General features: G+C 34.5%; 5 protein-coding genes and 1 long non-coding RNA gene across 7 annotated transcripts; 3 read left to right on the forward strand and 3 right to left on the reverse strand.

Annotated features, from left to right (window-relative positions):
- Positions 1-1,545: 1,545 nt before the first annotated feature.
- On the reverse strand, positions 1,546-2,515 carry LOC145935220 (DET1- and DDB1-associated protein 1). The gene is made up of 4 exons (XM_083036370.1): positions 2,504-2,515; positions 2,097-2,235; positions 1,953-2,014; positions 1,546-1,653 (listed from the first exon to the last, which is right to left on the reverse strand). Exons 1-4 carry the CDS (start codon positions 2,513-2,515, stop codon positions 1,546-1,548), a joined length of 321 nt encoding a protein of 106 aa, XP_082892496.1.
- Positions 2,516-2,849: 334 nt separating this feature from the next.
- LOC145935719 (TBC1 domain family member 31) lies at positions 2,850-6,301 on the forward strand. Its single transcript, XM_083037276.1, has 4 exons — positions 2,850-4,708; positions 4,794-5,266; positions 5,336-5,562; positions 5,873-6,301. Exons 1-4 carry the CDS (start codon positions 3,320-3,322, stop codon positions 6,166-6,168), a joined length of 2,385 nt encoding a protein of 794 aa, XP_082893402.1. The 5' UTR covers positions 2,850-3,319; the 3' UTR covers positions 6,169-6,301.
- Positions 6,302-6,429: 128 nt separating this feature from the next.
- Positions 6,430-7,685, reverse strand: Aprt (adenine phosphoribosyltransferase). Its single transcript, XM_083037279.1, has 4 exons — positions 7,389-7,685; positions 6,985-7,216; positions 6,806-6,884; positions 6,430-6,703 (listed from the first exon to the last, which is right to left on the reverse strand). The coding sequence occupies exons 1-4, from the start codon at positions 7,469-7,471 to the stop codon at positions 6,564-6,566; spliced, it is 534 nt and encodes a 177-aa protein (XP_082893405.1). The 5' UTR covers positions 7,472-7,685; the 3' UTR covers positions 6,430-6,563.
- A 1,799-nt stretch (positions 7,686-9,484) lies between these two features.
- On the reverse strand, positions 9,485-13,824 carry Lrt (Leucine-rich tendon-specific protein). The gene is made up of 4 exons (XM_083037277.1): positions 13,405-13,824; positions 11,568-11,882; positions 11,136-11,468; positions 9,485-11,018 (listed from the first exon to the last, which is right to left on the reverse strand). The coding sequence occupies exons 1-4, from the start codon at positions 13,684-13,686 to the stop codon at positions 9,585-9,587; spliced, it is 2,364 nt and encodes a 787-aa protein (XP_082893403.1). The 5' UTR covers positions 13,687-13,824; the 3' UTR covers positions 9,485-9,584.
- On the forward strand, positions 13,573-19,915 carry LOC145935718 (dynein regulatory complex subunit 11). 2 transcript variants are annotated; one of them, XM_083037274.1, is made up of 9 exons: positions 13,573-13,661; positions 14,399-14,551; positions 14,782-14,915; positions 15,226-15,483; positions 15,776-16,077; positions 16,578-17,121; positions 17,314-17,669; positions 17,742-17,990; positions 19,097-19,915. In XM_083037274.1, the coding sequence occupies exons 2-9, from the start codon at positions 14,427-14,429 to the stop codon at positions 19,493-19,495; spliced, it is 2,367 nt and encodes a 788-aa protein (XP_082893400.1). In that variant the 5' UTR covers positions 13,573-13,661; positions 14,399-14,426; the 3' UTR covers positions 19,496-19,915. The 2 variants fall into 2 exon arrangements, with proteins under 2 accessions (XP_082893400.1, XP_082893399.1); XM_083037273.1 differs by lacking the exon at positions 13,573-13,661 and adding an exon at positions 13,768-14,110.
- Positions 19,916-20,127: 212 nt separating this feature from the next.
- LOC145935723 (uncharacterized) lies at positions 20,128-20,846 on the forward strand. The gene is made up of 2 exons (XR_014425260.1): positions 20,128-20,430; positions 20,587-20,846. It is a non-coding gene; the product is annotated as an uncharacterized LOC145935723 (long non-coding RNA).
- Positions 20,847-22,003: the final 1,157 nt, after the last annotated feature.

Consider the following 22,003-nt stretch of genomic DNA (forward strand, 5'->3'; position numbering starts at 1 on the left):
ACACATAACAAAGAAAAATAAGATGTTACTTGAATGGAGTTTATTTATTTTCAGAAATTATATGTATCTTGAGAACGAGTATAATAAATAATTAATATATAGACAATATATGTATATAATGTATGATATAATTTAAATTTTAATTACTCTCGATTTAAAACGTAAATATATTGTGCAACAAAATAAAAATAAAATGTAAAACTGTCAAAAAGAAAACAAATAATTTTAAAGAAATATATTAATGTAACACTTTATGTGAGACACTTTTCTGTGTAAAAAATAAAATTATAATTATTGTAAATATATTGATCACAAATATTGATTCAGATTAATGAATATTTATTGTTTAATGTTTAAGAATTTGATGCATTCATTAGAGAAATATTTATAAATATTTCTTTTGTGAATGCACCAAATTATAATAATAATAACTATATTTAATAATCACAAATAAATTATAACATGGATCATAATACATATATACCGGGTGTCCCATTTTAAAGGACCCACTCAAATATCTCAGAAACACTGCGTTAAATAAAAAAATGTTTCCTACAAAAGTTGTAGGATTTCGAGGAGGACATAACATAGTAATATTCATATGACCTTGGGCGGCGTCTCCAAGGTCAAGTGAAGGTGAGAATCAATTTTTTAAATGGAAACCCATATTTTTTATTATAACATCTTTTTCTACTAATTAATTTGAACAACTTTTATCTGAAGCATTTTTTTATTTTCTTCAAAATTCATTCTCACCTTCACTTAAGGTTAACCTTCACTTGGAGACGCCGCCCAAGGTCAAATGAATATTACTATGTTATCTCCCCCTCGAAACCCTACAACTTTTGTAGGAAACATTTTTCGATTTAACGCAGTGTTTCTGACAATGAGATATTTGAGTGGGTCCTTTAAAATGGGACACCTGGTATATACATATTATATATGCATATATATAATATATATATATATATATATATATATATTTATTTATTTATTTGATATTTTTTGTAAAACAGATTCACACAAATTTATTTTGTTTTATAATAAGATAAATGCTTTGTTATACAAACTTAAAATGATGAGAATTTATTTTATTGCACGCATATATTTTCTAATCTTAAAATTTCATTTTTTTCTGAATAATAAATAATTTCTATATAAGAAAAAAACTTCTGTACAATGATCATTACACAGTGATTATTGTTTCATTTAAAATTATTGCATATTAATTCAAATATCTAACATGATTAAATTGATGTATAAAGTATAAACACAATTAAAAATATATCACAAAAAAAACTATATATATGTATCATTTGATGACTTTGTATACATATACATTTGATAAAAGCCATATAAAATAAAAATGTACATATAAATATATATAAATTTCTTAAAAAATATTATCGAAAATGGTATAATTCTTTACTTTCAATTTTGTAAATTTAATAAATGTAATAGTTTCGTACCATAAACATATTTGTCTGCGAATAATTGATGTAGACCATGTATAAACGTTGATTTATGAAAAATGTGCAACGTATCTTAGAGACTGTTATTCAGATCGAGACGTGGCCTTTTACTGCGCACCGTCGATGCATCATCCTGGGAGTCGCCATTGGTGGACAAGAATTCTCTCTTTCTGTCTATGCTCTAAAAAAAAAAAGAAAGTTTTATATTCAATTAAAAATATTACAATCAAATTGTTCGATAAAAATGATCAGCAGTTTACATAATTGAATTTGTATTTATAATTACATTATTATACACGATGAGAATAAGGAATTTTGCTAAATATCTCTATAAATCCAATGTAAATGGAATATTACTTTAAAATTGATATTACGTAATATGCTCTATTTCGGATACATACATGCAAATTAGTATTTCAGCAATATTTGTAGTACCTTGTGTCAATTTATATCCATTATATAATTTAATTTCTCATTTACCTTCTTATCCCATTGTTGATGGAGGTACCTCAATAGAATGGTGGTTTTCTCAGTGACTATAACTGAACAAGTATGACATAATTAATTATCATTGTATATATATAAACATATATATCTCAGTCTGCACAATTACAATGCGCATACTTTGCTCTGAAGGATAGTCCTTAGTTGGAAGATAAACTGATGGTCTCTTAACACATGTCCGATTCCCATTATCAGTATGAAAGTTTGCAAAGTTGTTTTCATCGTGCGATGGGAGACCCTTCAAGAACTCAGCGACAGACTGCAAACAATTTTAATAAGCAAAGTACAAAAATGCTCGTACAGAGAGACGCATTTGACAGCATCGTATAAAATATACATTCATGGAAGATGTTAGAGGAAAAAAAAAACTTATCGAGGAATCTTGAAAAAACTTAAAAGCTCCGAAATATACTAAAATATTTGCTATTTATATATGGATGTAAACCATGTAAACATTGTTTCCTCAAGTGTCAAGTGTAATATATGTCGACCGAAATCAACAAAAGAATTAAACCAACAATCTTTACATATCTTACCATTGTTAATGGATTATCTGTTGATGACAGAATTCAAGGAATTGTCTACTTATTGAAAAAAAAAAAAACTTTTAGGCGACTAAACTAAAAAAGGCTGTCGTTGTTTCGGTCCAGGAGATAACCTGAGATCACCATAGAATGTTCCATGGAATGAGAGAGAGCATTCGCGAAAACTGTTTTGGAGTTCTTGCAGATAAGACACGAGAGTAAAAAGAAGATAGGCGATCAATTTTCTTCACTTCCCTTTTTTTCCTTTTTTTATATATAAATGTTTAAAAATAACATTTATATATAATTATCGTTTATATGTAAAGTGAAGATATGCATATATAAATTTCTCTCTTTACTCTCTTATCTCATTTACCATCCTCAGATTGGTTTCTGCATTATCGACCAACTAATGACTTCATCATCTGACAGATGTCAGTGCGCAAACTGTCAAATCGCGTTTGTTGACATAACATTGCACAGATTGTCAAAATATAATTAATATAGGACATACTTAATAAATATAAGGAAACAGAAATCACACGAGGTCATTTACCATAAACCTAAGTAAAGACAGAAAAACAGAAGTGTCAAAAAAATAACTAATTAAATAACCTCATAAAAAAAAATGAAATTATGTCGTGTGTGATTTCCATTATATTCTATCTATCTGTCTGTCTGTCCATATCCACCTATTTATCCTATTCTTCTATCTCGCATGATTAAAGAAGAGTCGTATGCAATAATGAAGCTAGAGCAAACGAAGAAGAAATGAAGAAGATATATTTATAAGAATTTAATTTATAATTACACGCTTCTATGATGTACAGCGGCTGGAATAAGTTGATTAAAACTGATGACAGTTACAGATACGAGCCTAGAGCCAGTGTCGAGAAGCAATATTGCGCAGGCAGACTCAGCTTCGCGCAAATATCCTTCGATCACAATGAAGAATACCTGATTGTGGTGGACACTAAAGGACATCTGCATTGTATCGACTTATCCGATGAAGTTCCATGTTGCAAGGTACTCGGGAAGGTCGGACAAGCCACATTTCTGGCATTCAATCCTATATGCAAGGCAGAAATACTGATCGGACTCAACAACGGTGATATAAAGATCTGGAAACTTCATGCGGACCTCGACGATGACTTCTGTCTGTTGTCCGGTCACAGATTAGCGTCGACCCACATCTCCTTCTACAAAAATTATTCTCTAACTGCGTCTCGGAACGAGGTCATCGTATGGGATCTGCGATCTCACAGCAGAGCTCATCAGTTGAAAGTTGGCGTAAGGAATACTGTCATCAAGAAAGCCGTCTTCTCGAACCTGGGTCACATCGTTGTCCTGTATCTCAACGATACCATGCAGGCCTGGACATTCGGACAACTGCATAAGGATATTAAAATCGATACGAGCTCATTCGGTGTTCGTTACATCAAAGATTTCATCTTCACCAAAGATGCGAGGGCTATGATAATGTCTGGCGCGGGAAGCCTAAGCGTCCTTAATACGTACGACTGGAGTTTGCTGAAGAAGCTACGCTTGCCTGAGAACCTCGTCGAGGCCAGACAGCTGTCGGTCGTTCCATGTCCTTTGGACGGTGGAGCGAATAAGATCGTCGCCTTCCTATCCTCGAAATTCGCTCTTCAGCTTTGCGATATAAACGCGTCAAGGTTCCTGGAGACACCCACTTCCATCGATGGAATCAAGAAGCTTGCAATCTCGTCCTACGGCAGATATATAGGATACATAGATCAGGAGGGATGTTTAAATATAACTTACGTGGATAAAATAATTTCAGGAAAGTATCACCAGCCGAAGAAACCATCCGAACCACGTAGATTACAGGCGCACAGGATAAGCGATCACCTGGAGTGCGTCAAACAGAGGATGAAACGGGAGCTGGATGCGGAACGATTGACGTCGATTCTGAAAGAATTCGGGGAATTTCCAGATAAATATCGCCCGCTAATCTGGTCCGCTATTTTGAAGCTACCGGCCAATAAAACTGCCTACATCGCCCTGGCGAGTAAGGTGACCCGTGGGAAACTCGCATCGAATACCTGGAAAGATCATCCCCTGGCGGACAGAAGCAAGGCTTCGTTGCTGGCCATGACGATGGATTGTTTATTACAATGGTGTCCCCTTCTAATACAGAGTTCGTTTCTTCCCAGCTTGATCTTCCCATTTCTCATAGTCTTTCAGGTATCTCCTTTCGTTCCATTCTTTGAGACATATATCTCTTTATTTGTCAAAAGTATTTATTAAGATACGTTTGCTCTTGTTTCAGAAAGATCCCTTGCTCGCCTTTGAATTGATTTTGAGTATATTGCTGAACTACTGTCAAAAGTGGTTCGAATACCATCCGTTGCCGCCGCTAAACGTTCTGGGAATTGTTGAAAATATTCTTCTGGAGACGGATCCTGCGCTACTGAATATCTTCTGCGAACATGGAGTCACGAGTAGCGAATATGCGTGGCCCTTATTAAGGACTGCCATGAGCGAGGTGTTATCGGGAGACGAGTGGCTGATCCTGTGGGACCATCTGATATCTTCTCAAAGACCCTCCCTCCTGCTGATGTGCGTCGTTGCTTACAATGTTTATTCGAGGGAGAATATAATCTCCTTGATAAAGTCGCGTCCTGGAGACGTCAAGGCGTTTTACAGCACTCAGAGTCACGTTAGGGCCAAGGATTTGTTGAAGATCGCGAGAAGATTGGATCGGGAGACGGCGGAACGAGTGCATCCTAATTGTTACCTGAGGTATTACATTGCAACAATATACATAATCGTATGTATACGATGGTGATTAATGTTTAAAATTTATTGCAGGGATAAACTGTTGCAATTGAATCACGTTGGGCCTTATCCCTCGTTTATAAAGGTAGAATATCCAAAGTTCCTCATCGAGAATCTCAACATCGCGGACTTGAGGAAATTGAAAACGCAAGAACATTTGCAAGAGTGTAATCGTAAGATTGCGGAACTTGCTGAAAGAAAAAGATTACATGCAGAGACCAAAGCCTTTACGAGGCAAATTCACGAAGCAAGATTAAATGGTATACAATCAAATTTCTGTATATTTTTCTCTTCAATTTCTATTTCTATTTAATTTCTATTTCTCTTTAAGTAATATTTTTTTAGTTTCTAAGATTTTTCAGTTTCAAGATTAGTCTTGGTAGCAAATTTAATTTTAGTTTATATTATTTTATATAATTTTGTATAATTATAAATAGTTTATATTTATATAATTATATAAATTATATAATTATAATCATTTATTATATAATTATATATAAATTATATAATTATATAATTATAAATTATAAATATAGAAAGAAATAATTAAATAATTGCTTTTCATTTCAGAGGTGCAAAAATGCTTTCAAGAGTATATTAATAATTTAGATTGGAATTTCGAGAAATTTCTACCAAATGTAGGAATAGGAAAATCCTACTGTCATTTATACAAAGATATTGATAATTTGCAATTAGAAAAGACACAAGAATGTAATAAATGCAAGATTATGAAAGATGGACTTTCGAATTTTGAAGACAGCAAATCGAAGAATTACGAAAAATTGCAACAAGATGTAACAAAACTCGAATATGAAGTACAAAGTTTTCTAGATTCACTAAGATCTCGTAGGTCAGAAGTTACTTAGAATCAATTTTTTATAATGAAAAAATTCATCATTAAATATAGGTAAAATAAAGCAATATCTTAATATATAAATAATATTGGATTTCAATTGTACATATGTATTTTTCAAAATTATATATACACTTTTTACACTTTTATCTTTCTATATTTCCGCGTATGTTTCTTTACATTTCTATATAAAATATAAAAATATTTTTTTTTGTACATGTATACAAATTCATTTATATAATAAATTTTTGTATTAATATAATAAAAAAATATCTTTTTTTCTAATCTATTTTTGTAAATTTAGGCTATGTGGCAAGAATGTATATGAGGTAATACTTTATTATGCTTATTTTATATGCTTACTTGTTTGTGTGCTCAATTTTTGTAAATATTGTGTGAAAATTATTGTTAATCGTAGTTTATGAAGGAGTAAACAGGAACTGCGAGTTTATCTCGGCCTTTCAATGAAGTCAATTCCATTATCACTAAGCATTCAATTACATCAGCTCCTGCTGATTTTATTAACTGCACAGCTGCAGCCATGGTACCTATAAATAATATAAATTTTTATTTCCATTTTTGATGTTACATATTTTGTGAGCGACATATACGTATCAATAATTAAAAACTATTTCTTTCTTATTATTTACCTCCAGTTGCCAGTAAATCGTCAACAATGAGCACTCTGGTTCCTTCGTTAATAAAGTCTGTTTGCAATTCAAATGTGGCCTGCAACGAATGAGAATAAAATTGACTTATATACATTATAAATATAGAGAAAATAAAATTTTTCAACAGTCAACAATTGTGTAAAAATTTTTAAACATACTTCGCCATACTCTAACGCATATTTCTGTTGGGTGACCTTGCCTGGGAGTTTTCCTTTCTTTCTAATCGGCAAGAACGGTTTGCCCAATTCCATGCAGATCATAGGACCGAAGAGGAAGCCACGGGAGTCCAGTCCTACAACCAAATCGACCTCGAGGAATAAAATGTGCTCCACGATTAAGTCCTTCATCGCTCTTAGAGCTGTAATATTGTGAAACACTCCAAATATGTCTCTGAAAATGAGTGATTTATATAAATTTACATAACATTACATAAAATAAATACAATAATTATGTACAATAAATGTAAAAATATTTCTCCATCTCTTTCCTAAGCTTTTTAAGACTTTTCTTTCTTTTTTTATTATTTTATTTATTATTTATTTTTTTTTTAAGATCGACTTACCGGAAAGTAATTCCAGGCTCAGGAAAATCGGGATAACTCTTTATAGCGTTCTTTAGTATTTGCAATTTATGATTCTTGTCCATCGTGATATGTATAATTGTACTTTTTTTTTATAATAATTCACAGCAATAAAACGGAATGTGTCGAAATGTTAAAACGACAATTTAATGACAATTAGTTGACAATATTAGATATTCTCTCCTAAAATTTAAGATTTATCAATTATATCTTAATATAACATACGAAATTCGATGTCAACTCCACATTATATAAACTTAAAATTTAATTGATTTTGATAAAACGTGATAAAAATGTAGGGCTATACAAAACTGTTAGATCGATTATCGATAAAGTAAAGTGCAATAGATCTCTGTAAGATGGCGCTGTATATTAATTTTTTAAATTTCCCGCGCAAAATTTTGCAGGCAACTTCATTGTTGTGTAATTTCGTAATCGTAATGGCGATTCTGTTCTCCCTCGAGGCAGGTAATATATAAAAAATATATATTTCTATATTAATAATTTATATATATATATATATTAAATATATATAATTTATTCAAGACGCGAGATATGTTAAACAAGAATTTATATTTATAATCATTTCTGCATGTGAGACGATGATGTCTGTCGATGATATTTTTAGTAACAAAAACGAAATACTTTGCTAGACATATTATATATATATAGTATATAATTATACTATAAAAAATATAATTATTACTTTACAACAACGCGTATTAAAAAAACAATTAGCGAAAGACATATTTACAGCATGTATAAAATACACGCAAACGGAATTAGTACATATATATATATATCATAAAATATATTACAAAATAATTGATTTCTTTATGAGAAAATATCGATCTTTTCTCTTTCGAAATCGTGTTTCCCTTCCCCTCGCCTCTTCTCTTCCTATTTTTTATTAAATTTATATAAAAATATTGAAACGTAAAATCTATTGTATATACCAGGTGTCCCATTTTAAAGGACCCACTCAAATATCTCATTGTCAGAAACACTGCGTTAAATCGAAAAATGTTTCCTACAAAAGTTGTAGGGTTTCGAGGAGGACATAACATAGTAATATTTATTTGACCTTGGGCGGCGTCTCCAAGGTTAATGAAGGTTAACCTTAAGTGAAGGTGAGAATGAATTTTGAAGAAAATAAAAAAATGCTTCAGATAAAAGTTGTTCAAATTAATTAGTAGAAAAAGATGTTATAATAAAAAATATGGGTTTCCATTTAAAAAATTTATTCTCACCTTCACTTGACCTTGGAGACGCCGCCCAAGGTCATATGAATATTACTATGTTATGTCCTCCTCGAAACCCTACAACTTTTGTAGGAAACATTTTTTGATTTAACGCAGTGTTTCTGAGATATTTGAGTGGGTCCTTTAAAATGGGACACCCGGTATATAATTTCATTCTGTTTTGTGAAATTTTCAGATTGATAGATCGAGAAATATTCAATCTGAGATAGACATTATTTTTTATAAAGAATTCATCCTATATAAATTGGGAATTTAAAAATTCGTAAATGTATATTAAAAATTTAGAATTTTAAAATTAGAATATATAATATACATATATCATATATATATATATATATATATATATATATATATATATTCAAATTTTTATTTCCGAAATTTTAAAATATATAATTTCTGATTTTTATTCTAAATTTTTAAATTTTATATTTTTTTTAATTTTATATAATAATTTCGATTTTTTCTTAATTTTTTAAAATTTGGAATAAAAATTTAAAATATATATTAAAAATTTAGATTTAAAAAATTCGGAAATGTATATTAAAAATTTAGAATTTTGAAATTCGAAAATGTATATACATATACACATATATTTCGAATTTTTAATTTAAATTTTTAAATTCTAAATTTATATATAATATGTATATAAAATATATGTATATATAAAATTTCTAATTTTTATTCCGAATTTTTAAATTTTATATATAATATAATTTTGATTATTTTTATTCTCTGAATTAAAAAATTCGGAATAAAAATGTGAAATATATATTAAAAATTTTAATTTAAAAAATTCGGAAATATATATATATATATATATATATATATATATACATTTTCGAATTTTTAAATTCTAAATTTTCAATTGTACATGAACAATATTTTCTTTATATATAGATTCGTCGACAGATCTCGGCTAAACTTTCGTCGTGGCCAGAAGCTTGATATAATGCGCCTTGTGGGTGATCTCGAATTCCTGAGCCGGCAGGAAACACTGCGCCGGGATCTTGGGATGCCGCAGCCGTTTGACGAGGCTCCTACCTAGCACGGCGAGGACGATGAGGAAGACGCCGGTGACGGCGACGACGACCATCGCGACGAACACCTCGGCGTTCTGTCTGCCGTAGCCCTGCTTGACCACGTCGACGCAACGAAATCTCTCGCGATCGTCCACCAGGTTGCCGGACGAAGCGACGAAGGTCACGTTGGCGAGTTCGTCCAGGCTGGCGCATACCCTGTAGTAACCCGGCCACGAAACCTCCACGTCGGTGACGAAGGCGAGGCTGCAGTTGAGCCTCTGCCGATGAATCGCGGAAATCGCATCGAACACGACGACCGACAGCTGACAGGTCGTCTCCTTCGTTCTGGAAAGAACCAGGTCTACGTGCAGGTGTCCCTTGTCGGATACGTTCACGTGGATGCCGGTGATCCGCGGATAAGAGTCTAGAGGCGACTGCGTCGAAGATGTCGAAGGATGATGATGATCTTCTTCGCTCGGCGACTGCTCTTGCGAAGTCATCTTCCTCCTCTGCAGGGTCTCCTCCAGAACGATGACGTCGCTGCAGCCTAAACCGAGGGACATGTCGTCGTAGGTCGTGGGTACCAGCAGAACCACGCAGTAACGATACTTGTGACCTAATTTCAGGTGCACGGAGGCCGGGATGGCGACCGGCAGGGTGCAGGGATCTCGCATCATCCTGGAGTCGCAGTGCAACGGGCTGGAATCCGTCCGGATCTCGCTGCCGTCGATTGTCTCGTAAACGATCAGCGAGTCGCAGGTGTAACGTTCGGTGCATCGCTCCAAGTGCCACAGTAGATTGATGCCGTTCGACTCGTCGTAACGAAACTCCTTGAGACTCAGTTGCATCCCCGCCAGGGGCACCCGAGTCATCATGGATGGCGTGGGTTCACCGCAGAGCAGACTACCAGGTGGTACTTGGGTCAAGACCCCGTTCTCCAAAGCGGGAGGAGTCGCGCAAACCGCCGACGACTTGTCCTCCTCCATCAGGCTAGAGTTGGTCAGCCAGTTGGCGAACTCCAGTAGGGTACAATCGCAGTTCAGCGGGTTGTCGGCGAGCGAGAGCCGCTTCAGACGCAGCTTCGACGTCGGCACCTCGCTCGCCACAATCGTGATCTCGTTGTCGTCGAGTCGCAAGTCCTGGAGACTCTTCAGCGGCACCACCAAGTCGGCCGTCAACGCTCGTAGAAAGTTGTGCGTCAAGTCCAGAGTGATCAGCTTCTCCAGATGCGCCAGGGAGGCGCTGGATACCGCGACGATGCGATTATTCGCTAGATCCAACCGCGTCAGGGTCGACAGGTACTTGAACGAATGATCCTCCAGCACGTCGATCTGCAAATCATCCGTCAATTAGTTTAAATTTATACGAAAATAATTATTTAACATTTTTATTTCTACTATGTTGAGCAAAATCTAACTTTTCAATTAAACTTTTCAGCGAACACTTGCCTGATTGTGACTCAGGCTCAGATAAGTGAGATTCCTGAGACCCATAAGAGCACCCTGCTGAACGTTGACAAGACTATTCTCCGATACGGTAAGGAAATGCAGCCTGGGCATTTGCGGCAGCAGATTGGGACCCATCGGGCCCAGTAGCAAATTGCTCGATAGGTCCAGCTCCTCCAGACGTTTCAGACCTCTGAGCGCGGATAGGGCGGAGACGCTTAGACGATTTCCACGCATTCTCAGCGAACGCAGCACCGGCAACGCCAGGAAGACTTGCGGCGATAATTGCGACAGTAGATTGTTGCACAAGTCCAGGTAAGTCAGGCTCGACAGACCCTGAAATCATAAGAGCTTGTTTTGTTGCTCTCTCCAGACAACAATTTGACGAAAAAGAGGCACTTTAATATGCAAATCGTTAATTAGACTTAATCGTACTTTGAACGAGTCCGCCTCTAACGTCTTCAACTTGTTATGGGACAGGTCCAGCCGGTCCAAACCGACCAGGTGCGACAGCGCCGTCGTGGGAACCGAGTCCAGGAGATTGTTGGGCAGTCCGAGAGCCTGCAACGGCCTCGCCAACGCCGTGAACGCGTTCTCGTGGACGCGTTTCAGCTCGCCGGTGGAGACAACCAGTCCATGAAGGGCGACGTCCTCGAAAAAGCGCGACGGCAACACGGAGATCCCCGTCACGGTCACATCCAGCAGCGATATCGTGTCCGGTCGGCTACGTTTCAAGTTTTCGCTGATGATCTGATGAGAAAAAAAATTACAATAGAGACGATAGGAACAAATTTCCTCATTCTTACTCATCTCTCTTTCTCTCTATCTGCTGTTTATCTCAAAATTTACACAGATTGTAAATTTTTTTTTATAAAAACTTTATTTTGTTTTTTTTCAATTTTCTATAATCTAAAAGATCAATTATTTTCGAAAAAGATAGCACTCCATTTACAAATTTTTTATTTTAATTTATGTATATTAAATATATTAATAATATCAAATTTTTGATCAATATTAATCATAGTATATAATACTAAAAATATAATAATAATTTAATCAATTTAATAAAATATATAATTAAAATATAATATATAATATATATAATTTAAAATACTGTATATATAATAATATATAACATATACAATGTTCGATTCTAAATTCTTTTAACATAATGGATTCGGAAAAAAGAGAATATTTTTTACTGCGAGTATGAGCGATATTTGTTGCAATGTCGACTAAAATTAATTGATAACGGGATTTTCTTGCGCGACGGAAAACAATGGATGTAACAAGAGAGCAAGAGAGATCGAGCAATTTCGAGAAGAGAGAGGGAGAGAGAGAAAGAATGAAAGAGGAAAAGAGAAGTGAGCACAATGGACTCTTGAATAATATATGTATACGACTTGTATTTCATTGGCAGTCTATACCACCCACGTTCTTCTTGACCGTTGCTTAAAAAGTAACGACCTCGATTGCGCCGCGAAGCGTAACATCAGAGATTGAGCTTATATCTCTCATACCGAGGTGTCTTTCGAAATTTTCCTCGAGGAAAAATAATTAATTTCAACTTTAATTCAAATTAAATTCAAACAAAGTTATTACACTCGCTGTTCAAGTTAAAATTTTTCACGGAATTTTTATCATTTATAAGATCTAGAAATCTGCAAAATTTTCGAAAACGTTTAATTCCTTACTTGCAATATTTTTATTATATATTTATTTTAATATTTATAATATATTTATTATATTTTATAATACCTCTATATTTATTATATTTATTATATTTTATAATACCTCTATATTTATTATATTTATTATATTTTTATTTTTATTTATATATTTATATTATGCAATAATATTTCAAGAAATCAGCTTTTCGAGTTGAAGAATAATGAAGAAATTGTCAATATTAATTTAGTCAATAATTAATTACTAATAAGACAATATTAATTTAGATTGAAAGATTAAGAATTATCTTAATTTATATATTTAAATTTTAAAAAATTAGCCCTTCAAATAAAGTTTATTAATCAGAGATCATCCTTCAATTTTATTTGAAAGGTGATTTGATTTGATTTTTAAATATTTAAATATTTTACAAATTAAAATAATCTTTAATATAAAATAAAATTTAATAAATAATATATAAAAGAAATTTAAAATATATATGAAACTTGAATATATACAAATTAAAATAATTCTTAATCTTTTAATCTAAAGTAATATTATCTTATTCAATGAAACGTTGATTAATTTAGTCATTCGCAATTACCTGCAGGGCCGTTCGATCCCCGGTGCATCTCAGCGTATGTGGAAAATCGCAGGAACACTCTACCCCCGCTTTTGTGATATTCGGACACTCCCAGGCTGCATCGAAAGGAGAAGAGGAGGACGACGGCGATGCATTTTCCTCGACTTCAGCGATTGTTTCGGATGTATTCGTCAACGTAGACGTCACCGTCGTCGTCGTCGTGGCGTTGTTCTCCGTCACCTCGAGACATGACGCCGTCATCATCAACGTTAGAACGAGCAGGTTTCGAAATGGCTTCGGCATCCTGGAGAAAAGGGACGTGTTTAATAAATATTGTATCTGCAATATTTATATTGCAATATTCTTTTCTGTACGACACACCTAACGAACAATGTTGCTGCAAAGTATATAATATAAGATTTCGATTTTGTTTCCGGCTGACGCGCGCAAATTCATTATTCTTAAACGCCAATCGCTGATAACCACAGTTTTGAGATGACAAATTCGAAATTGCGAGTGTAAATTTATCACAAATATCTTCTTGTTATTTTATATCCGTCTGAAAACGTACGTCTAATTTTTCCGGGATGTCTCACGTTTATTATACAGAATTATGGCTCGTCACGAGGAGCGATTTAGAGAAGCTGTTGGAGCTCGAACGAAAGTTGCAGGATACCCCACTAAAGAAAGAGGCGGCTTTAAATTCTGCGTTATCTATGTATCTCAAGTACGTGTCGATTAATATATTGATCTTATAAAAGCATCACATGTGCAGCAGCTGTAATAAAAATGTTAAATATTGCGATATAAATATTGCATGTAATAAACATCAATAATTTCTCTTTTTCACTATAAATTATACATATCTGCTAATATAAATTATATATTACTAATAATATAAATTATACTTATTTATAATTACTTATTTTTATAATTATAATATAATATAATATTTATATTATAATTATACTTATTTTTATAATTATATTTATTTATATAAATTAATAATGCACAGATATCGCAATATCGTAAGAAGACTCATCATGTGTTACGATCAAATGGTCCATACGCAAAAACGGGAGTTAATCAAGCAAATATTGGACTGTGCTATCGGACGAATGCTGGAATATAAAAAGGAAATCGTCAAACTGGATTACACGGACTATCAGTACGCTCTTCTTCTTCGTTTAATACAATTTAAAAAATTATTTTTATAATAAAAATTATTTTTTTTTTATTAAAGTGTAAAGATATCTAATTTGTTTAAATTGTGATTTTTTTATATTGGACATTTGTGTGATTAATTCTTATTCCATGTCCAATTTAAAAAAATCGCAATTTAGAAAAAGAAAGTTATTAAATATCTTTACACTACAATTAAAAAAAAATTTCTCGCAGATGGCCCGACAATATCCTAAATCGCCTGAAATTCACGCCGAATGATATCGAGCTATTTGCATCAGTATCAGGCAGGGAACGCGTTGAGGAACGCAGGAAGTTTATTCAGGAAATGGTGGAGAGTGCTTATAAACGTAAGCGAAAGAAAAACCATCTTTAATTAATAAGAAAATTGTCAAGATGTCAGGAAATAAATACATATTAACAAAATTAATTATATAATAAATTATATAAATTTATAAGTTACAAATATATAGATATTATATTAATATTATAATATAATATAATATAATATATATTTATTATATATATAAATTTATATAAAATATATACAATTTTGTTATATAAAATTTATATATAAATTAAATATTAATATTAGCTAATTACTATTTTAAAATAAATAAATAAATAAATATATATATATATTATTTTATAATTATCCAGCACCACCAATGAGAGAACGTAGCCTCTCGCAACTACATATTGAAAGTATGACCGAATTAGGGGAGGAAACTTTGAGGACTCGCGTCCCTCGAAGAAGACTGCGTGCTGTTCCCTCAAAAGTAGAAGTAATCCGCGAATCGCCCGAAGAAAAAGCCGCGCGAGAAGTTAAACTCGCTGCCAAAAAAGCTATGCACAACGCGATATTGCTGATACAGAGTCACGAAAGAGCCAGGACGGGACGCCGCACCGGAGCAGACGGTATATTTAGACGAAAAAAAATAGATAAGATTTCGTATAAAATAATAATAATAATAAAATAAAAAAATAATTAATAATTATATAATAATTAATAATAATAATAATAAATAATAATATTAATAATAATAATAAATAGTTATTATTATTATTAATAATTAATAATTAATTTTGTATAAAAAATGTATTATCCTTAATTTGAACTATTATCCTTATTTTATCTTTGTTATCCAAATATATCATTTATCGGTTCTCCTTGTATATAAAATTACTAATATAATAAATCATTTCGCAGTGAAACGTATATTCGATTACAACAAGAAGGTAGCGGCCGGATGGATAGTGCCGAAAAAAATAGATCGCACCAGGTATATCAAGTCGGCGATAACGATACAACGTGCTTGGCGACGTTACACCGCGAGGAAAGCCATGAAGAGACGAATCGCGCGTCTCGAGGAGGCTCTAGGTATGACGATACCCAGCTGGAAGTCTCGCAAAACGATCGCAACGGACGAAAAGAATTTTCAGCGACGACGTGACCTGATGCCCGTATTCGAGGCGCATACCAAGAAGGCCATCAGCGACGAACGTACGAGGGTAAATTTTCCGAAAATTTTATTAAAAAAGGACTGGAATTGACTGCTTTTTTCATATGTTGTAGCTGATGACTTGCTGAACAAAAGATGTAATAGTCTCAAAGCTAAATATTGGATAGTTACTGAGTTACAATCAGTCAAACAACTCGCAGAGCCCGAATTTTTCGTATTTGATTGGCTGTAAACCAGTAACCGCGTCTATTATTTAGCTTTGTTCAGCAGATTATAAGCTACAACATATGAGAAAACCAGCTGATCTTACCAAGCTTCAATTTTATACAGGATTAGTGTGGGGATTTCTTAAAAATCATCCTAGATAATCCTAGATAAAATCCTAGATGAAATTGAATCCCGATAAAATCAGCTGATAAAAAAAGAATAAAGATAAGCTAAGCTTTGAAGAAGAAGAAGAAGAGAAAATAATTATGAAATAATTTTAACAAATATAAATAATTGAAATAAAATAATGAAATAATTTTAAACGCTGTTAATTTTCAAAAGCTGCTGAGAATCAGAGGCCCCGGACTGATGGAGGACATCACCGACGAGATTCACGAGTGGTTCGTCATCTGGTACGACAGATCAGGACACTACGATGTATTTCCGGCGGCGGATCTCGGCGGCAGCGTGTTGATCGCGACCGGACAGACCTCGACGCCGCAGGAATATGTGATGGAAAAACTGGAGAGGGAGAAACAAGCCAAGGCGAAGCGCCGAAGGATTGGGCCGGTGATGCCGGCGCCCAAACCCGTCAACCTCGAGGCTCCTAAAGGTTGGAGGATGCCGCGAACGAACGCTCTGTCCTGTCTGGAGGAGGTGAACGATGACTTTATCCGAAACTGGAGTCTACGCGACGAAAGCGACAATCCGGAGCAGGATGAGTACCTGGATTTAATCACCGAGAAACTTTGTCACGAGCTGCAGCTGGAAATGAGGGAGATCGTGGACGAGCTGATGAGGGCCGAGCTCGAATTGCTAAATAAGGCGTTGCTGAAGGATCACGCGCAAGATAAACAGAAATTCGAGATTCCGAAAATGGACAAAGGTCAATCAATAGGGTCAAAATCAATGATCAAGAGTCATCTGACGTTTCTGATCTCAAACTCTCTAGCTCTCATAATAGATGTTTTTAAGAAATTCAATTTGTAATCAGCCATAGCTGTTACTTTTAACAAATTTCAACACATAACTAGCCTTCGAATTTGTTTGCTTAGATATTAATTAATTATTATGATAGATATGAAGGACATTCACAAAATCAGAGCACCACCGAAGAAAAGGGATGTCTTGGAAGACGAGGCCGTCGAAGATCTGTTCAACGAGCTGTTGCAAGCCAAGATTATTAGAAACTACCGGGTTGTCTTCCTGCGCGATTGGCTGGGCGATCTTTCCTATCAAAATTACGAAGCCCGTCGCGAGCTTCGAGACTACAAGCATCGGCTCGGGGAGATCAAGCAGCTCGTTTTGGAATATTGCGTGCTGCCTTTAATCTCCAAGGAGACCCATCGAATCGCGCCTCTTATACGTTCCGTCTGCATCTACGGATTACCGCGAGCCGGAAAGACTTTGCTCGCCAATGCAATTTGCTCAGAGGTGGAGTGTTCTCTAATTTTCTTGACTATTGTTGTCCAATCGATCTCGAACTAAGCTTGAACTTCTTTCTAGGTCGGGGCATTACTATTCGATGTATCGCCAACCGTCTTGGTTGATAAATACGTGGGCAAAAAGATGCAACAGAGGCTCATCGACATGATCTCCAAGGTGGCCCGCGTTTACGCGCCTTCCATCATTTTTCTCGACGCCGGCGAGAGACCTTGGTTGAAGGAAGTCCCGCCGCAAGAACGGTATCTTCAGCCCAGGCGATTCGCCAAGCATTTTGTCAAATTAGTGAGAGGCATCAAGCCGGGAGATCAGGTATAAAGTTGCAAGGATTGAAAAGAATGAAGATTCTTGGACATCGGAAATGCATTTCGTGTATATTGTAAGGACTCTCGGAATATATGGCACTCCTAAACTGTGGAGGACTGCGATCGAGCAGCGCCTACTTTATAAAATTCTTGTTATTCCCGTTTGCGATCTTTCATTCTTCAATATGAATGAACCGCCGCCGCCTCGTCGGGTCCGCACACATACAAACATACACCTGGCTCTCTCTCTCTTTCTCTTTCCTACGTCATTCGGACCTCTCGTCTCCATCGTCCAAGAGGTGCTCATCAATGAAACACCTCCTACTAATGTATATATAGTAATAGTATAGCTGTATAGAGACGTAGGTGGCAAACGAGTTGACGTAGGATTTAGAATGTTGGAGGTTCCCAACATCAGATACAGTTATTCACTATGGCGTAAATATCTATAAAAGACGAATTGATATTTTTATTTTTTCTCCGTTTTTTACTTCGATTTTAATTCAGATTTCTAAGAGAAATTAAAAAGACTTACAATTAGCTTTTTATAGCAATGTAAGCAATGTTGTTCTTAGATAATTTTGAAAATTAACTAAAGATGAGATGAAAATATGTAAATTCATTCTTAGATAAGATGAAGATGATTTTGTTTTAAATATATCTAAATAAAAGATAAAATTATATGGCGATTCATCTAGATAACTTTCAGATAATATTATATTTTATTATTTATTAATATTATTTTTTAAAGTTTTACTACTTAAATATTTTTATGTGCTATGACTCTGAACATTCATCTAGATAATTTAATAAAAATAACACTTTTTTTTCATTTTATTATCTATATAAAGATAAGATGATGCCAAAATTTCATCTAGATGATCATCTATATAATTTTATTTAGATAACAGCAAATACTGAATGTAAGAAGAAAAGATCAAAAAGTAATAAAATACACCTTTGCTCGTGACAAACAAGATAATATAAGACGATATAATTGTCTATGACGCGTAGAAACAGGAATATTCATACGAACATAGCATAAGCGTAGAGTCTAGCGAAAAAATCCTGCTCGATTTTTCTTATTAAAATATTACGAATTTATTCCGACAGATACTGTTCCTCTCGTTGTCCGAAGAACCGCAGAAGGCGAGGAGGGCCGCCTTCATTAAGCTGCACGACAAATTTATAAGAGTGCCCGCTACCGACTACAACACCCTGTACATGTACTACAAGAATCTGCTGATGAAGTATCACGGCGTCGATCGCGACATCGACGTCTCCTGCCTGGCCAAGATGTCCATCGGCGTTCCTTTGAACTTTATCCAGCAGGCCGTGGAGAAGGTGCTACCGGTGCGACGAAGAATCACCCTCAAGTTCAAGCCCCTAAGCCCGATCGAGATCATGAACGAGATCCTAACGTATCAATACCCTAAAGCGGAGATGGTGCAGACGTTGGATAAGTTTGAAAAACGCGTTGTCAAAGCTAAGAAGAGAAGAGTCCGCGAATGAATGCGAGCGAACAAAAAAAAAATTCAATGAACAATGAAAATTCTTGCTCGATGCAAAAAACTGTGTATAATCACATATGTAATCTGAAAATCTCATCCGCTGAATATTTCGCGCGGCTCATCAATATGTACAAATCTAAAATATTTCTATCTATTGTAATTGTGTATTTTAATTATATTTCGACTTAGTGATACAAATATTAAATATTATAAAAAAGATAGAAATATTTTATAGCTTATATATATGTTTATACATAAGAAAGACGATATATGCCTAGGGATGAGATTAAGTTTGATATTTACTTAAAAATCCGAGTCGAATCCAATAATCAAGTTTCATTTTCTAGAGAAAGAGGATTCGAATAATATTTATAAGAAATAATATTTCATATATTGTACTCGAATCTTATAAGTACTTATATAAGTTACAAAGTTAATTTACTATAATTTGTAATAAAATTAATTTAATATATTTAATTAAATTTAATTAATTAATTTAATTTAATTAATAAAGTATATATTTAGAAAATTAATAGATTCTTTAATTAATTTTTTAAATATTTACTTATTATTTAAACAAAATTAAATTATTTATTTAACTTTAATTAAATTAAATTAAATTAAATTAGCTTTATTAATTTAATTTTAAATATTTACTTCTTTAATTAAGTGTTAGATAATGTTATATTCGAATTTTAGACTTTCTATCGTAAAGAATCGAATCTTTTACAAGTAGTACTAGAATTCTAAGATAAAAAAGAATGTATTTATGATACTTGCTACATATCCACACACGCATATTCCATCCCACTCAAACACCCATTCACAATCCTCAACATATATATATATATACATATACATATCTCATAAAAGACTCGAATCTACTTGATCCAGGTTCTAAACGTAACTTGGGAAGTACCGCTCTTGTTTTTCAAGGTACTTATAGAGAGTTCGAACCTATATCTTGTCTAGATTCTATTTAAAAGGTTCTAATTTTTAAAAATAATCATAGAGAGTTCGAAACCATGCGATCAAATTCGAACTTCCTTGTAAGATACTTTAAATTCTATACGTGACACTATATGATTGCAGTGCTGATGCATACATACCTACGATGTGCGATGTGCGTCAGTCTCGAACAACCCCTGCACCCTCCCACACTCGATGACCTCGGTTTCAGAGCGGAGGAGGAACCCAGTAGCACCCACGCCAGTCAAATGCCTGCGATAACATCGTGCGATCCGTCCTACGACGACGAAGAACAGTCCTCGGAAGGTTGGATGGTCCCTGGTATCATCACCTTTCTTCCAGATCCTCTTCTTCAGCCTTATCTTATATTATATCAAGCTTAACTGGATGATATCGAGGGCTTCTAATGTGGTTTCTCTCTTATCCCTCGCGGTATCGCCGCATAATTATGACACTCCGGGTCGAGGAAGATCTCCAAGAGCGGGGTGGACTTCAACCTTCAACAGCTGATGGCGATGATGATCACCGGTGAAGCTCTTCGACGAAGATGATGTTGATCAAAGATGATATGCACACTATCGCGCGGAAAACGAACATCGCGTCTCTTCCAAGGAGACGCGAGTAACACCAGGATGACGGACCAACATGCGTGTTGCGATAGGCACTGATGTCTGGTGCCGAGGAGAGCATGCTTGGTTCGATCGCTTCCAGAGAAAACGTCGCCTCCGTATACCGTCGTGAGTCCATGCGGTGGGGACTCGAATCCCCCGGTCTCCGTCTCTCTGTGTGTCTCTTGGTTTCCACATAGCATAGCCATGTATGGAACACGGGACGACGTTCTCTCTCCCGGCCCTTACGCCCACTTGCTGCAGAGCGTAGTCGCGATCTCATAGCCGGAGCTGGAGCAGGTATATCGTTGATGACGAGAAGAACGATGATGAGGACGATAAAAGTCGTCTTGGGAAGGAAGACTCCTAGAAATATGTCAAATAAAAAATGTCAAAAAAAGAATTCCGCAAAACAATTTTGAAATGTCGATGATTGATCGAAGAAGATATAATTAAAGGTATAATTTTTTTTTTTTTTGTTAATATACACAGACTCTTTCTAACTCTCTTTCTCTTATGAAGCTAAAGAGGATATTTTGTAGCACCCACTTTTTTCTTCTTCCACAGGTGAAGCGAGGCATCTTCCCAACTTATTTATTTATCGATTTGATATGATATATAGAAATATCAAATCCCGGTCGAATGCGATGTTTATTGTTCTAATCCAGAAAAAAAGAGATTTCGCAAAGCGATTTTAAAACATGATCGATGATTGATCGAAGAAGATAATTAAAGAAGGTATAATTTTTATATACAGAATGTGCCAAAAATTGAGAAAAATGTTTCAAATAAAAGTTGTAAGGCCATGTAAAATTTACTTTGAAATTTTTTCATGGAAACCCTATTTATTTTAATTGCACATTCTTGTTTTTTCCTATAACAATGCTCGCCTATCACACTAATTTTACTATTTAAGGCGCCATTTAAAACCC

The sequence above is a fragment of the Prenolepis imparis genome, unplaced genomic scaffold (assembly GCF_030444845.1).
Source record: "Prenolepis imparis isolate NDT839.2.m4 unplaced genomic scaffold, iyPreImpa1.0 SCAF_4, whole genome shotgun sequence".
Lineage (NCBI taxonomy): Eukaryota > Metazoa > Arthropoda > Insecta > Hymenoptera > Formicidae > Prenolepis > Prenolepis imparis.

Coding starts and splice junctions, on each gene's coding strand:
- LOC145935719 (XM_083037276.1), top strand. CDS start 3,320: ATGATGTACAGCGGCTGGAATAAGTTGATTAAAACTGATGACAGTTAC. Junction 5,267..5,335: donor CATCCTAATTGTTACCTGAG/GTATTACATTGC, acceptor AATTTATTGCAG/GGATAAACTGTTGCAATTGA. Junction 5,563..5,872: donor TCACGAAGCAAGATTAAATG/GTATACAATCAA, acceptor TTTTCATTTCAG/AGGTGCAAAAATGCTTTCAA.
- LOC145935718 (XM_083037273.1), top strand. CDS start 13,971: ATGTCTCACGTTTATTATACAGAATTATGGCTCGTCACGAGGAGCGAT. Junction 16,078..16,577: donor TCAGCGACGAACGTACGAGG/GTAAATTTTCCG, acceptor AATTTTCAAAAG/CTGCTGAGAATCAGAGGCCC. Junction 17,991..19,096: donor GCATCAAGCCGGGAGATCAG/GTATAAAGTTGC, acceptor TTATTCCGACAG/ATACTGTTCCTCTCGTTGTC.
- Lrt (XM_083037277.1), bottom strand. CDS start 13,686: ATGCCGAAGCCATTTCGAAACCTGCTCGTTCTAACGTTGATGATGACG. Junction 11,469..11,567: donor TAGAGGCGGACTCGTTCAAA/GTACGATTAAGT, acceptor TTATGATTTCAG/GGTCTGTCGAGCCTGACTTA. Junction 11,019..11,135: donor TGAGCCTGAGTCACAATCAG/GCAAGTGTTCGC, acceptor GATGATTTGCAG/ATCGACGTGCTGGAGGATCA.
- LOC145935220 (XM_083036370.1), bottom strand. Junction 2,015..2,096: donor GGACTATCCTTCAGAGCAAA/GTATGCGCATTG, acceptor ATACTTGTTCAG/TTATAGTCACTGAGAAAACC. Junction 1,654..1,952: donor ATCAACAATGGGATAAGAAG/GTAAATGAGAAA, acceptor TTTTTTTTTTAG/AGCATAGACAGAAAGAGAGA.
- Aprt (XM_083037279.1), bottom strand. CDS start 7,471: ATGGACAAGAATCATAAATTGCAAATACTAAAGAACGCTATAAAGAGT. Junction 6,885..6,984: donor ATGCGTTAGAGTATGGCGAA/GTATGTTTAAAA, acceptor CATTCGTTGCAG/GCCACATTTGAATTGCAAAC. Junction 6,704..6,805: donor CGATTTACTGGCAACTGGAG/GTAAATAATAAG, acceptor TATTATTTATAG/GTACCATGGCTGCAGCTGTG.